We start from the raw sequence: 15,061 nt of genomic DNA on the forward strand, positions 1-15,061 counted from the left end.
TAAACCTTGCGTGTAGCCTGGCAACCAAACTGTGAGTGTGCCAACAGCTAGTGAGCTGGGAACCTAGAAACTAGCGGTGCACTCTTTAGGAATTTCACGGGCACTGGTAAAGTTTTTCAGATAAGTGGGAAAGCACGTTGGCCAAAAGGACTGTGATACATTTTTAGGTGCACAAAAAAGGAAAGAAAAGAAAAGAAAGAATGTAGTGTGGAAGTGGAAATGTAAAATTGCAGTTTTAGATGGTCAAATAGTCTATAGTTTGGATTCACGCGGTCCATTTTGGAGTCTTTCCCTCTTGTTTCGGTCTAGTTCATATTGTTTTTCATAACAAACAATGGGCTGCTCGGAGATATTACAGGCCAGAACAAAATGGACATAGGACTCCACCTTTCTCCGCCCGCTATCAGCAGTCATGAGTAACCAGACTAGGGGGGAGGAGGGGGGGAAGAACCGCCCAGCGCTGTAAAACTTCTTCCTACCCCTCTGGACGGTCAAAGTGTAAACGCAGTTAACAATAGGCTACAGATGCAGTCAAACTGAAGCCGAACTCTTACTCGAGGATTGACAACATTTTGTTTTATTTCTAGACGCGATGGGATCACTACTGAAAAGCAGCATTATTATTCTCCTGGCGTTCTTTCAAGCTGTAAGTAACACATTCAGTACGTGCAATGTATTGCTACGCATTTAGTGTCGAATGGAGAAAAGCGGATCTATACAGGTGTGGCTCTGGCTTGTGGTGTCTATGTGAGCGCTAAAGATGCCAAAGATGATATGTGCTTAATCTTCCTGTTAAAAAAGAGAAAGAAAAAAAGAGAAGCGTTTTCACCTCTTTTACTCGAAGGTCACAGGACAGTTCATTTGGTTTATTTCGCCATACGGGACGTGGGAGGAAAGTTTCGGGGAACAAAGTCTTAATCAGGTCCACTTGTAAGGCAGACGTAATTATTAGATATTCTGCTACATCATAACACAGTGGGAATAATGTGCAGATTGTATTGTGGGTGGACTTCACATTAGATAGATAGATAGATAGATAGATAGATAGATAGATAGATAGATAGATAGATGTATAATAATGTACCTTTTCCTCGCTTTTTGTTCATTTGCAGCTTGTTTCGGTGGGAGCAGAAGGAAATGGACGACTGCTGCACAGGCAGAAGAGACACTGGATCGCACCGCCCCGAAAGCTAATTGAGAACCATGATTACACCGGCCTTAATTGCTTTGCTAAAGTGTGTATTTATTTTCTGAAGAATTCCATTGTAAAATTAATGTTTTTCATCTTACAAATATAAATATACATATTTATAGGTATATTATTTTCCACAGTCATACAAATATTTTTTATGCTGGCAAAGCAACAGTTTAATGCGTTTTAATGTATTTTACTGTGTGAAACAAATCATTTTCAAGAGCTGCATGTCCTTCAGCCACCTTTGCTTTTCACTTACTTGCCTTTAACAAGAATATGTGAGAGTTGCTTCAGAGGCAGACACTGGCAGACTGCCATATTCATAATGAGTCAGTTCAGACACAGAGACAAATGACAGATACTGCTTTGTGCGCTTTTTTTTTTTTTTACACAACCCTGTTTATTGTTCTAAAGTGTATTAATCTTCATAACTCACCTACTAATGTTAAGTAACTGATGTATGCACAGATGGTCTCAAAGCAGTCTGAATGACAATCTGCAATATTTGTCATGCTTATATTTATCAGAAATATATTCTACTATAATTATGATTTTAAAAATACAACTTTTTAAATCTATGGTACAATATGTTCAGTAAATGTTTTCTTACGTTGTTAACTGAAGGTTTTGGCCTTCCATATGGATTCATTCTGTTTGTGTATCTGAATTTCAGATTCGCTCTGATAAGGAGGAGTATGCGAAGATGCTCTACTATATAACAGGGCCTGGTGCTGACCAGGACCCTGTTGGTAGATTTCGTATTGACCATAACACCGGCTGTTTGAGAGTCTATTCCATTTTGGATCGAGAGGAGATCGCCTTCTATCGTGTAAGAGTCAAATCCTCTTTATAAAGAGCCATGAGTTACAAAGTGAATCAGTTTTTAATACAGTTGTGCTTTATAGTTAAGAGGTGTGGCAAGATACACCAATGGGACCCAGGCTGAAAACTACATTGACCTTAATATCACCGTTGAGGATGAGAATGACAACGCGCCAGTCATTCAATTACAGCAAGTTGGATATGTCAATGAATCTAGTCGATCAGGTATGTTAAGATTTGTTTGTGTCTTTTTTTATTTGATGGATCACAAAAACAATCCTGTCCTCAACTGAATTCATTTACCAGAGTTGGTATTTTTCATGTACCTTCGATTTCCTAGGTGTTGTTATCATGAAAATAATAGCTACTGATGCCGATGATGAGAGAACAGAGAACGCCCAGCTCTCATACAGCATTGTTGAGCAGGCTAACACAGCTGGGTTGTTCTGGATGAACTCTCAAACTGGAGAGCTCATGGTTCAAAGTACCTCACTGGATCGGGAGGTGAGCCCATTTACTGACCTTTTAGGTATTGTGAAAATCTTCTTGCGCCTCTACAATTATTTAATGGAAAAGCTTGCAACTCACAAGACTAGTCAAATCAGTATCAGTCAGTAGATTTTGTCACAGCCCCCAAGTTCATCGTTATAGTACGACCTCATATTATAAACATAATTTGTAAGAAATTAGTCAAATTTAATTCACCACACTGCATGTACATATTCCAACATATTCATCTGTGAAATTAAAACCTAAAACCCAATAATCATTTCTAACTTTTGTTTTTTAGAAACAAGATACATATAAGTTAATGATTAAAGTCTGTGATTTAAATGGACGCCCAGGAGGACGAACGTCAACTGGAGAAGTCGAGATCCGACTTCTTGACATAAATGACAACATTCCAACGCTGGAAAAAGAAACAGTAGGTCTTCCACGTTTACCACATCCAGCCCTTCTTTTCTTGTGTTAAGTTTTTCTTGTTTTTTGTTTTCATAGTGGTCAACAGTAAGCTTTTTTCAAAAACAGTTGTTGTTCATGTGCACTTTATTTGCAGTATGAAGGACGTATTGAAGAGAACACTGTCGGTGTGGAAGTTATGAGGATAAAAGCCATTGATATGGACCTAATTCACACAGACAACTGGCTGGCTGCTTTCCAAATCGTTTCAGGGAATGAGGGAGGTTATTTCGATATCACTACAGATCAAGAAACCAATGAGGGAATTATCATGGTTCGGAAGGTAAAGAGTGCTGTGTAAATTATAAGTAAAAGGAAAAATGTGTTTCGACCAGCAGAGTCAAAATTCATGCATTACCCTTTTATCTACAGGCTCTCGACTATGAGGAACTGAAGGTGATGAACTTGCGTGTCATGGTTTCCAACAAAGCAGCGTATAATTTTGGCAGCAGTCAGTCTGTGACAGGGGCAACAGGTATCAAAACCTACCCAGTCACAATTAACGTGGTCAATCAGAAGGAGGGACCTCGTTTCCAACCAAGTGTAAAAGTGGTGACTGTCTCAGAGGAGTACACATCCACCTCCCTCAGCAAAGTCATAACTAATTACGCTGCTATTGACACTGACACACAAAAGATTGCCACCAACGTGAGGTACAGTTAAACCGAAAGTGTCACCTGCGCATATATCAACCGATTCTTACACTGAATATGAAAAGTTTATTTTTGTTCTTACATTAATTTACATGTGTACTTCAAGGTATGCCAAACACCGTGACATTGACAACTGGTTGATTATCGATGAAAAGACAGCAGATATCAGGCTGAGTAAACTCCCTGACCGAGAGTCCGTGCACTTGATCAATGGAACATATTACGCAGAAATTATATGCATCAGCAATGGTGAGTTCTGTTAACACGGCAGCAAACATCAGTCTAATCAGGAGTAATATCGTACCCAACAGATTAATATTGATCTTACATTCCACTGGCTTTCAGATCTGCCCTCAAAAACTGCTACGGGGACCATAGCTATTCAGGTGGAGGACTTCAATGATCACTGCCCAAGACTGACCTCTAAAACTCAGACCATGTGCCTTCAGGATAGTGTGATCTATGTCACAGCTGTAGATGAAGATCACTTCCCCAATTCATCACCATTTGAATTTACTGTGGTTGAAGAGGGCACCACAGGGAAGTGGAGAGTGGAGCATTTTAATGGTAATGCCATGTAAACAATCACTGTACGGCAAAGTCCAGCAAAAGCTTGTTAGATCAACCGTCTGAGCTTCCTTTGACAGTAAAGGCATTTATGGACAAATTGTATATTGTGTTTTAGAAAAAAAATTTTCTTGCTATTTTTTTAAGCATTTATTTTGAGTGTGTTATCCATGTGCACTTCCTTACACGTTGAAAGACAAAAAGAAAAAAAGTAAACACTTTGTGCAGTATTTTTTATTTAATTTACTCATTTCTTTCTTCAGAAACTACAGTCATTCTGCGAGAAGAAAACTATTTGTGGCCTGGCGTCCACAAAGTGACACTGAACATCGCAGACCAGCAGGGAAAGTCATGTGCTGATGCTCAGATAATAGATTTAACTGTATGTACCTGCAATAAAAACACCAAATCCTGTGTGTCACGCTCTACGTCGACTGCAACTTTTGGAGCTGCGGGTATTCTGCTGCTGTTGCTGGGACTGCTGCTGCTGCTTTGTGAGTAGAGCCCTTGTTTGAGGATTTTACTCTTCCTAGTTTATGGGGGAGTTCTCCATACCTTCACTTAAAAGGTTGCCTAATCGTACATGTTGTAGCAGGCCTAGAGAGACTGACTAATCTGAATAGTTGTGTCACACACAGATGCCGGTTATTTCATAAATACATTCTGTTTCCTGTTAAATCTGTTTATTCAGTTAAAGTAATTCATTGATTATTGGACTTAATTTGACCTAATCAGTCGAGCCTATTTTGATCTAGTGGAAAATGTGCCTGTTTTTCAGTGCTGCCTCTCCTGTTGCTCTTCTGCCTGTGTGGGAGTACAGCGGCTATCGGCGATTTCAAATCTATTCCATACGACACAAAGCAACAGCTGATCTCATATCACACCGAGGGACAGGGAGAAGACAAGGTATTACTGTAGTTTTGATGTGTGCAGGCACCTTCAACTCTGAATGTTTGATAATCAAATTTATCTGACTGGATCCCACCCTTCTCTTGCAGGAGGTTCCTCTTATGCATGTCCCAGTGGAGGTTGATGGTGGTGCAGTGACTAAGGATGTCAACATGTTTGAGGGACAGGGATACCTTGGAGGGCTGGGAGAGTTAGGAGGAGCAGCAGGTGGAAGAGGGCCCTATAAAGGCAGCGCTATATACACATCCAATATGACAGCTGACAACATGAACCTGTACAACCAGTACAAATACTCCAGTGGACAGAATATGGACTTCCTGAATACAGGAACGATGGCCAGACAAGATATGAATTTCTCTCAATACAGAGGTGGGGCATGGGATGGCATGGCTCTATCTGAGGAATTTCTATGGGACTACTATGCAAGAGTAAGTGATCCCTAAGTTAAGTTGAAATTGCAGTCTTTCAGGTCAGATAAAGACATTATGTCTGGAGCTGTAATATATTCTTTTTCTTCCCCACTTCTTTGCAGAAATCCGATCATGCTGCACAGCAACCTCAGGTGAAGGACAGTATGCTGATCTACAACTATGAGGGTCAAGAGTCGCTGGCAGGTTCTGTAGGCTGCTGCAGTCTCCTTGAAAATGATGATGATCTTGCATTCCTTAATGACCTCGGGCCTAAATTCAAAACTCTGGCTGAGATTTGCCAGGGATCAACCATGGTCACTGAATCTGTAGATGTGGCAGTTTCTTCCACTCCAGTCAGACCCATCTCTCCTTTGAGGCCTTCCACCTCAACACACACACATGTCCGTAGTCACACAGAAACCATCAGGGACAGGGATCGCGTCAATATTAACACCCTAAATACCTCCAATGTATCATCCGGATCTTCTACCGTTATCCAAGAGGAACGTATCACTGGGAGAGCACAGAGTTCAGCAACTCTTCCCAATGTACACGTCCAGGACAACATAGTGATTCCCAGTCAGACACTGCTCATACAGCAACCTGCTATGTACTATGCTGCTACGCCCATGTATGTAGTCGAGTCCAAGCCCCAAGTAATGCTTGTGGCAGGAGGCACGCAGCAGGCAGTGGGTTCAGTAGGCCAAGCTGGGCTAAGTCATGGGCTGGTGCAAGTCAGTGGCCTCCAAAGTTCCCAGGGTGTGGTACTTGTCGATAGACAGGGGGGAATAAGTGAAGCAACAGGGCAGGCAGCACAAGGACTTTCACAAGGAACCATGTCCAGGTCTAGACAACTATTAGTGGTGGAGAATGGATCGTCAGGAGGAGAGCAAGGTGTGCATTTAGCGCAGGGCTTTGTGCAGACTGGACAAAGGTCTGCAGAGCAGGGCTTTGAAGTCCGAAGTGTGCCAGTGAAAGCTCAGGGTTTTTCAGTGGGTTCGCACAGTTCTCTAGGGTCAAATGAGGAAGCTAAGCTGACAGTCACACCCAAGTCACATGGGACCAAGAGAGTGGTTGTGCAGCAGAAAAAGGTCTTGGTGACAGAGAGAAATTTGGAGTCTAGTTCAAGAGCTTAGAGCAACCATTTTCTGTAGCCTCACTACAAATATTACTCTTGTTTTGACATGTAATGATATACTGACTGGACTGGAATGTACTACAGTACATCAACATGCTGTATTTCTATTAATGCAGATTATTAATTGTGGTATAAACTGGAGTTTGGTCTGCTTATACTGTAGGTTCTCATCCACCGACTTGAGAAGTTAGTATGTAATACAGACTGTAAGGTGCGCTTAGCCAGCAGAGGCTGGATTTTCAAACTGACACTAGTTAAAATAACATCTCCCCTTTTTCTATACCAAGCTTGTATTTGTTTTGAATGATATGTCAAAATTCAGTTCTGTCAACAGCAGGGGAATACAATACAGTGTTGACTATAGAGAGGAAAAAAAGTATAAAATTTCTACACGGTCTTACATGACTTCTGTTATTAGAACCCAGTCGAGGGAAAAAACAAAACATTGAGTGCACTTAACAGACCTATATGTGCTACGTTTTTTTAGGTACAAAACTAATATGGCTTCAGGGCAGTAAAACAACTAGTCCTAAACCAGTTTTACGTAAACTTTGTGTCCTTTAAAAAGAGAAAGTAAAGTAAAAACATGTCTACACCCTTACCTTGGGCAGCAATAGCTGTCAGATCATTGCATCTCCTGTCTATCATAGCTTCCAGCCTGCCAAGCTGCTGTATGAGCGGGGACTGCTGCACTGTTTTTGAGTGGTCCCTGAAGGCTACGGTACTGAATTAATCAATAGCCAGAAATCACATGCATGAACTTGATATTCAATTAAAGCTCAACAGATAGGTCTAAACAAATACATCCACACTCCAAGAAAAACACAACGTGAGCGCTATAAATCTTAGTAAAGACTTTTTGCAATGAAAATTCCCACACAGGATTATTCTCTGCTTAGCGATAATTTTTTAACATATAATGTATATATAATTAGTCTTCAAACGAACACGGTTTTTGGCAGAGGTAGAGGCTGTAGATTTTTCATTTATCTTTAAAGGCTGTCAATATTAGATTTATTGCATAGACTGATGTATTATTTTAGTGTGTTGTGATTTTTAAGGTGCTTTATTTGTACATTGGTATATTTGTTTAGCCATGACTAAAGCTGTCATGCTAACTGTTAGATCGTTCGCCTACTTCATAATGTGTTCAGAAGCTGTACAGAAACTAGATAAATACTGAGTGTGCTCAAATAACGCATCCTCTATTTGAATTGTTGCACTATTTTTATATTTTTCCTGAAAGTATGCATTTTTTATATATATAAGTATTAATTCCATGAGATTTAAGTGCCAAAGCTGAAGAAATGTATTTTGTGCGATCATTACCAGATTGATTTTGTGTGTGCGTGTGTGTGTGGCTGTGTGTGTGTGTAATGGGATGGGATGAGCTTGCCAGTTTAATGCTGCTGTTCTTGCTACTGACCTGTATTTTTAAACCTGCTTTCTAAAATGCTGTAAGAATATAGCAGTGCAGTGCTAATCCACGGGGATAATGAAGATGTGTTTATTTTAAGGGGTTTTTCAACTTGTATCACAATAAATTCAAACAGAAAAGAATCTGCTTGACACGTTTTATTTTCTGATTTCACACATGACACGATTTATCGTACATCTTTGAGTTAAAAAAAGTTAAGAACTATGTTTCAGAAATTACTTGCATATCACCCTAACTGTTCTTTTTACAACATTATAAGCTTTTGGATGTCATGTGATATGCAATATTATGCAAATTGCTATCCAGAGGACTGTTTTGCAAAATATCAAACATTATACTACTATACTATTTGCCAGATAGAATGAAAATGAGCATTAATTGGTATTTAATTGTTATTGTTAAGTTATTTATATAAACATATTTGTAATATATTTTATTATATATTTTATATATAAACAATTTAGTTTCAGATTCTTTGGTTACATTTGAAAAAGTTTATACAATAGTAAACATATATGGAAAAAATAGTCCTTATTTGAATCTGACCTAAGCTGATATAATAGTTCTACATAGTTTGTTAATTGAAAGAGACAGTGTATGTAAAGCAATTCTTCAAAGTTAAAAACTTTTTTTTCCAATAATGTGTTTTAAGCATGTGGCTTGGTGATCACCAACAAATTAACTGCATATTTGCATGTCAACTAAAACATGCCGCAGGTAGAGATGTTAAAATGTAAGCATTAGCTTCAGGGTTTTCCAGCCCGACAGGAGTGTTTCTGCATAGAAGGGATACAACAGGTTTCTCTGTAGTTGACTGACAAAGGTTCATTCATGCTTCACATAAACAGAGGAGAAAGTGAAGTAGAAACTCAGGTTTCAGTTACTGATAATGCAGGAACAGCGCTTTCCTTTTTTGTGTCTTTTTTTCCCTTTGAGAAACAAAGTAAGCATTATATGCTCGCTATCTATGAAGTGCACAAAGTAAGAGGGTGTTCTGCCTCTAGCTCAAATTTCAGATAGCAGTCTGTCCGCATAGGGTGTCTGGGTGGTAATGCTGGACCGACTGAGCTAATGTGTGGTATGGAAACAAACAAACAAAAAAAAAGTAGTTACAACTTCAAATGTATCATTAAATGTCAGGAATAGTAATCAAATTAAGAAAACAGTACTGTTCAATAACTTCAAGTGCTAGAGAATACATTAGTATCACAGAGGCTGCTCAGCTGCACAGGGGACAGATCACAGCCTGTCAAGTATGTGTATTTGAGAAGCCGAGGCTCAGTTTATCCATATTGAATGTGGGGAAGCATTGTTTCGAGCTCTCAGAGGGTTCTTGACGTATGGTCTTTTTGATGTGGAAGAAGGCAGCTCTTGTTCAGCCACTGAAATCCAAAATTGGCATTAACATTATAATCATTAAACATGTTTTTTAAAATTATCGGGGGGGTTGTTTTGTTTAATTCCCAAAATAAAATGTAGTTGTGATACATAGTTTAATCAACAGTTCCAACTGTCTTTTTTAAACCCATTTAATGTTTTGTTGCGACAATGTACTGCTTTGTTTCTTTGCTCCTCTGTGGACAGAAGTGGATCACTTGCAAAGTTTTTCTTTTCAAACCTCAGTCTAAGCTGTCAACACACAAAGCATTAAAGTAGACACAGCTCTGAGCAATTTTGCTAATGAACTTTTCTTCTTTTGTGACATACAAGAAAAAGGTAGGTTAATTTATGACCTAAAATTTGTAATTCGGCCCCATGTAAGGTAATCTGACTAAAAGCTTGTAACGAGCCAGATCTGTTTCTCAGTCATAAAAACAACGTCCTTGTTTTCTTTCCTTTAGGATAACTGGTTCAGAAGTAGTATTCTGTGTTGTTCCCTGGATGATTTACCCAAAATAAAGTTTTTATTTATTGACATTCTGTCTGTCTCCTTTTTTTCTTTCTCTCTCCAATGGAAAACTTTGGATTCACAGTTCAGCCTTGGGTGTGTCAAGAAGCATAAAATATTTCTCGTTTAAACCACTTTTCACGCACTTTGAAAGGTGCGTGTGAAAGTCACAACCCTGCCATGTTCCTTTTATATTACGCATTACAGTGTGAGATTATCAGCAATCACTGTGTGCTTTGAAATTCTTTTTTAACTTTTCCTTTGTACGCTGTACAGGCTGTTTATTTGCTGTTGCTGGGAACCTTCCTACTTGGGTTGGGCTTCTTTGTCGTTGATTGGATGGGTGACAATCTGATACCTGCTTGAAAAACAATGCAATAGATCAAGATGTCACGAGCTATGTAGGTTGTACATATTTCGACGTAGCTTTTGCACATTATGTACCTTTGAAAAAAGAAACCTGACAAGAAGTACAGACTGGATCTTTTATTAGAGACATGAGGAAAAGAATGCACGTTTGCGTTATTGTTACAAAACTGTACTTGCTTGTTGACACTGACATAGCATAACTCGGATAACTTCAGATTCTAACACCATTCACTGTCGTTGTCAGTAAAGGCTATATTTATATTCAGCGCAATATAGGCTAAACAACTATAGTTGACCATTATCTGCACACCACAACATTTATTGAAATCAGCATCCCTAGCGTACATCTTGTGGTCTCATTGCACTCCAACAGCTGTTATTATTAGGAACTGGCTCGTTGTGTTTTAGAATCAGTGGTGAGCATCATGGCGGACTTCTTCGTCATCCTCCATTTCATCTTCTTCGTATTCACCCATTTCATCAGCGGTGGCATCCTGGTACTGCTGATACTCAGACACAAGGTCATTCATGTTGCTCTCGGCCTCAGTGAACTCCATCTCATCCATTCCCTCCCCTGTGTACCAGTGGAGGAAAGCCTTGCGGCGGAACATGGCGGTGAACTGCTCTGAGATCCTCCTGAACAGCTCCTGGATGGCGGTGCTGTTGCCAATGAAGGTGGCGGACATCTTGAGGCCACGGGGCGGAATGTCGCAAACAGCAGTCTTGACATTATTTGGAATCCATTCCACAAAGTAGCTGCTGTTTTTGTTTTGCACGCTCAGCATCTGCTCATCCACTTCTTTCATTGACATACGGCCACGGAAGATGGCTGCCACGGTGAGGTAGCGTCCGTGACGGGGGTCACACGCTGCCATCATGTTCTTGGCATCGAACATTTGCTGTGTGAGCTCTGGCACAGAGAGGGCACGATACTGCTGACTGCCCCTGCTTGTCAGAGGTGCAAAGCCCGGCATGAAGAAATGCAAGCGGGGGAAGGGCACCATGTTGACAGCTAGCTTACGGAGGTCAGCGTTGAGCTGTCCAGGGAAGCGGAGACACGTTGTCACACCACTCATGGTGGCTGATACCAGGTGGTTAAGATCTCCATAGGTGGGTGTGGTTAGCTTTAAAGTGCGGAAGCAGATATCATACAAAGCTTCGTTATCAATGCTAAAGGTCTCATCTGTATTTTCCACTAGCTGGTGTACAGAGAGAGTGGCATTGTAGGGCTCCACCACAGTGTCAGACACTTTCGGGGAAGGCATGACACTGAAGGTGTTCATAATGCGATCAGGATACTCCTCACGGATTTTGCTGATGAGCAGTGTGCCCATTCCTGAACCTGTGCCTCCACCCAGGGAGTGGGTGAGCTGAAAGCCCTGAAGGCAGTCGCAGTTTTCGGACTCCTTTCTCACCACATCTAGCACAGAGTCCACCAGCTCAGCTCCTTCGGTGTAGTGACCTTTAGCCCAGTTATTTCCTGCTCCACTTTGACCTGCATGAAATGATTTTTAAAGACAATTGATGTTGAAGAAATATTGTTTTAGTTAACACATCTATACACATAAAGGTTTTACATTTGTGACCAAAGAATGAATTGACTGACACGAAATCTTGCACAGACAATAGTGATACACAATGGATCATAATAAATTAGTGATTATTTGACTTTTTATCTGGCATCAAGATGAAATTGATAGTTTTGATATGTCTTGTCAGTTGTTGGATACAAAATATGTTACAGTTATTCATAATTATAGCCCAACAATTTATCGATACGTTGATACTATCAGCTGATATTTGCTATTTGCCAATCTATCAGTATCAGCATTAATAATTCATAAGTTAAAAATGAGACAGGAGAAACACCCTTCAACCATGTTATGAGTGTTGTGGCTGCATAGTTTGTCCACCAGAGGGCACTCTGCAACTTTCCTGTAGTAGATATCCAGTAGATATTCGCAGCACTACAAAGATCATAGAATATCGGTATCTATATTGGTCTTGAAAATCATCGACTGGATGGTTCGCCATGAAATTAAGACCAGTGGTCAACACTTATTATGCCATAATTGAATTGAAACTGGCAAGATAAAAAAATTTCCCACTTGTCTGATATGTATCGACAAGCTAAGCAAAACAGCAGCTGTTGTGAAATTTTAGATCTTCTAAATAACAATATCAACATTGCCATCTTAATAATATTTCCATGCGTGCACTACCAGTTCAGTCAAAACAAAAGTGTGCCTTGGTCTAGTTTTACAAAACTTCTTAGAAAGCTGATTAAAACTTGGCAACCAATTTGTAATTCAAATTAACTTATTTCTCTGGAAAGCATCAGTAAGTGATTTATCTGCCATCTTCAACTTGTTAGCACTTGTTATCCAGTGACAAAATAGATTTTCATCTTGGGGTAAATGTTTTTGGCCCTCATATTCTTATTTGCTTTCTGTTCTGCTGCAGAATCTCCACATAGACTGTATTTTTGCTAAGTCACCACAAGAGCCGTCTCAGTCGACACATGGGCAATGCATCACTGAGGGACTGCAGGAGCTGTGTGCTCAGAATATATAGTACTAGTACTGTGCAGTGCAGTGGAAACGAAGTGCAGCTTCATTGTCTGTGACAGTAGGTCAGACACATGCTGGACACATGCACGGATGACTCACACATGTGGAGTCGGTTCAGGATGAATGGTCTGATCCTGATTTATTGTCAACTCACCGAAAACAAAGTTGTCAGGCCTGAATAGCTGCCCAAATGGACCAGAGCGAACTGAATCCATGGTTCCTGGTTCCAGGTCCACCAGAATGGCTCGGGGCACAAATTTGCTGCCTTTGAATACGAGGACAGGGAGGGATGTGGAGGGGTAATGGATGGAAGGGTGGAGTAAAATATCAACAGTCTCAGTAACCTCAGCAACACCGGCAGTAAACCATGAAGAAAAACCTCAGCATATTTCAAAAGATTCGCAAGTAGCATTTCCTTAAAGATACAAGCCTGTCAATTAAGCTGGGAATTCTAAGCGTCTTCTGTTCTTTTCTTGCTTTTTGCCTTGCCCCACCCTTTCTGTCTGTCACCCTTCTTGCAAAACTGCTGCAGCGTGCTGCACAGCTTAATCTAGACCAGTGGGGCTTTCAAAGTGCTGAGTCTTGCAGGATGTATTCAGACACAGAAGCAGTCTTCCTTGACTCTGCCTCGTTTCACTTTCTTGCTCAGTGCTGAAGTTTTAATGTTCCTTATGAATCTGCACTTTTTATTTTAAGGAGAATTTGTTTTGTTCAGTCTGCATTCAGTAGTTACCCCGCTGGTGACACTGAAGCCGGCATGCAACGTGGAAACAAAGAATCAATAATGCATGCTGCTGGGAAATAGGATATGGGTAGATTGTTGTCCTTTATTGCCAATGCAGATGAGTAAAGGGTTTGATATCAACCCTGGGTGCATGTGGATTGAGATGTTGACCGAAAACATGAGGCCTAATGATGAAACACAAATACTAATTCTTTATTATCCCTGCACCTTTATTTACCAGGCACTGATTGGCTGCTTGATGTACGGCAGCTGTGAGCAACAAAGCAGGTTGTATTTAGAAGGACCTGCAACACAGGCACCAGTAAAATCAGATACTGAGCATGAGTTCAGCTATACTGAGACTGCAGATACCTGTTTTCCCTATAGAGAGACAGAGGGGGAGGGGTGAAACAAGGACACAGAAAGAGAGATTTTTAGCAGGTGCACTGTCCTCATTTGTGTCCCTTCACTCATAGCAGAACCTAGTTTCCACTGCAGCTAAATTAGTGACATGAGCAAACTGTGACAGTTAAATGAGGTCTGTGTAGCATAAGGCCATGCAAGAATAATGATCAGTGGTTAAAAAAGCTGCTTTGTGTATAGTGGAAAATTCAGATGGAAGCATGTGGTTTATTTTAAAGCAACCTTTTCTTTCTCACCTGATGCCTCATTGTAGTAGACATTTATCCTCTCCAACTGCAGCTCACTGTCACCTTGGTAACTACCGGTTGGATCGATGCCATGTTCGTCACTTATCACCTCCCAGAACTAAGACAAGACAAACGCATTACTATTCATTAGCATTAAAAATTAATTAATTTATTTATTTTTTAGAGTAACACAGTAAAAACGAAAACATGAAGCAAGTTTGAAGTGTGTGCGTCAGGCCTTGTTTTAGTTTTTGCACATCTGGTGGCACAATGACGCGCAGCAGCGCAGGCCACATCACCTGAAAACTCAACCAGACTGAACCGCTCCCTATAGGTATGTTAATCCGTGATTGATCGATATTAAACTCATAGAGACAGATTTGTAATCACTTCGATTTAATTGTGCCAAACTAACCGCGCTTTGTAAACTATTAAGGCACACAAACGCGGTGACGTTCCGCATTTAAATGAAAATTACTCCTTTAGATCCCTTCTTCAGAGATTAAATGAAGACATTTATACCTTGGCCCCAATCTGATTTCCGCACTGGCCAGCCTGGATGTGAACGATTTCCCTCATGATGAACTGCGGGTGCGTGCAGACAGCGTCCTTTCTCGACTTTAACTGGCGTCCGCTCTTCAGTGTCCTGCCGCGGTGTTTCTCAAAATCAGGACTTGCCTCATTTCTCGGGTGAGTGTTGAGCCGGCGAGATAGATAAACGTGCTGCTGGTCAGATGACGTTATACACAACGCAGCATCCTCAGCATC

The 15,061-nt window shown here is 40.5% G+C and overlaps 2 protein-coding genes across 2 annotated transcripts; one reads left to right on the plus strand and one right to left on the minus strand.

The window, feature by feature from the left end:
• Positions 1 to 499: 499 nt before the first annotated feature.
• LOC134617465 (desmoglein-2-like protein) lies at positions 500 to 8,207 on the plus strand. Its single transcript, XM_063462714.1, has 14 exons — positions 500 to 646; positions 1,113 to 1,235; positions 1,869 to 2,024; positions 2,101 to 2,242; positions 2,358 to 2,521; positions 2,808 to 2,942; positions 3,075 to 3,260; positions 3,350 to 3,630; positions 3,737 to 3,879; positions 3,976 to 4,197; positions 4,461 to 4,691; positions 4,976 to 5,103; positions 5,196 to 5,534; positions 5,639 to 8,207. Exons 1-14 carry the CDS (start codon positions 593 to 595, stop codon positions 6,650 to 6,652), a joined length of 3,318 nt encoding a protein of 1,105 aa, XP_063318784.1. The 5' UTR covers positions 500 to 592; the 3' UTR covers positions 6,653 to 8,207.
• A 2,254-nt stretch (positions 8,208 to 10,461) lies between these two features.
• Positions 10,462 to 15,030, minus strand: LOC134616885 (tubulin beta-2A chain-like). Its single transcript, XM_063461949.1, has 4 exons — positions 14,816 to 15,030; positions 14,303 to 14,411; positions 13,074 to 13,184; positions 10,462 to 11,844 (listed from the first exon to the last, which is right to left on the minus strand). The coding sequence occupies exons 1-4, from the start codon at positions 14,870 to 14,872 to the stop codon at positions 10,760 to 10,762; spliced, it is 1,362 nt and encodes a 453-aa protein (XP_063318019.1). The 5' UTR covers positions 14,873 to 15,030; the 3' UTR covers positions 10,462 to 10,759.
• Between the last annotated feature and the right edge of the window lie 31 nt (positions 15,031 to 15,061).

This window comes from Pelmatolapia mariae, linkage group LG18 (genome assembly GCF_036321145.2).
Source record: "Pelmatolapia mariae isolate MD_Pm_ZW linkage group LG18, Pm_UMD_F_2, whole genome shotgun sequence".
NCBI lineage: Eukaryota > Metazoa > Chordata > Actinopteri > Cichliformes > Cichlidae > Pelmatolapia > Pelmatolapia mariae.

Excerpts from the sequence above, each read along its gene's own strand:
- LOC134617465 (XM_063462714.1), top strand. The coding sequence starts at position 593 with ATGGGATCACTACTGAAAAGCAGCATTATTATTCTCCTGGCGTTCTTT. Across the intron at positions 647-1,112 it reads TCCTGGCGTTCTTTCAAGCT|CTTGTTTCGGTGGGAGCAGA; the intron begins GTAAGTAACACA and ends GTTCATTTGCAG. Across the intron at positions 5,104-5,195 it reads AGGGACAGGGAGAAGACAAG|GAGGTTCCTCTTATGCATGT; the intron begins GTATTACTGTAG and ends CTTCTCTTGCAG.
- LOC134616885 (XM_063461949.1), bottom strand. The coding sequence starts at position 14,872 with ATGAGGGAAATCGTTCACATCCAGGCTGGCCAGTGCGGAAATCAGATT. Across the intron at positions 14,412-14,815 it reads GAAATCAGATTGGGGCCAAG|TTCTGGGAGGTGATAAGTGA; the intron begins GTATAAATGTCT and ends GTCTTGTCTTAG. Across the intron at positions 11,845-13,073 it reads GCCTGACAACTTTGTTTTCG|GTCAAAGTGGAGCAGGAAAT; the intron begins GTGAGTTGACAA and ends CATTTCATGCAG.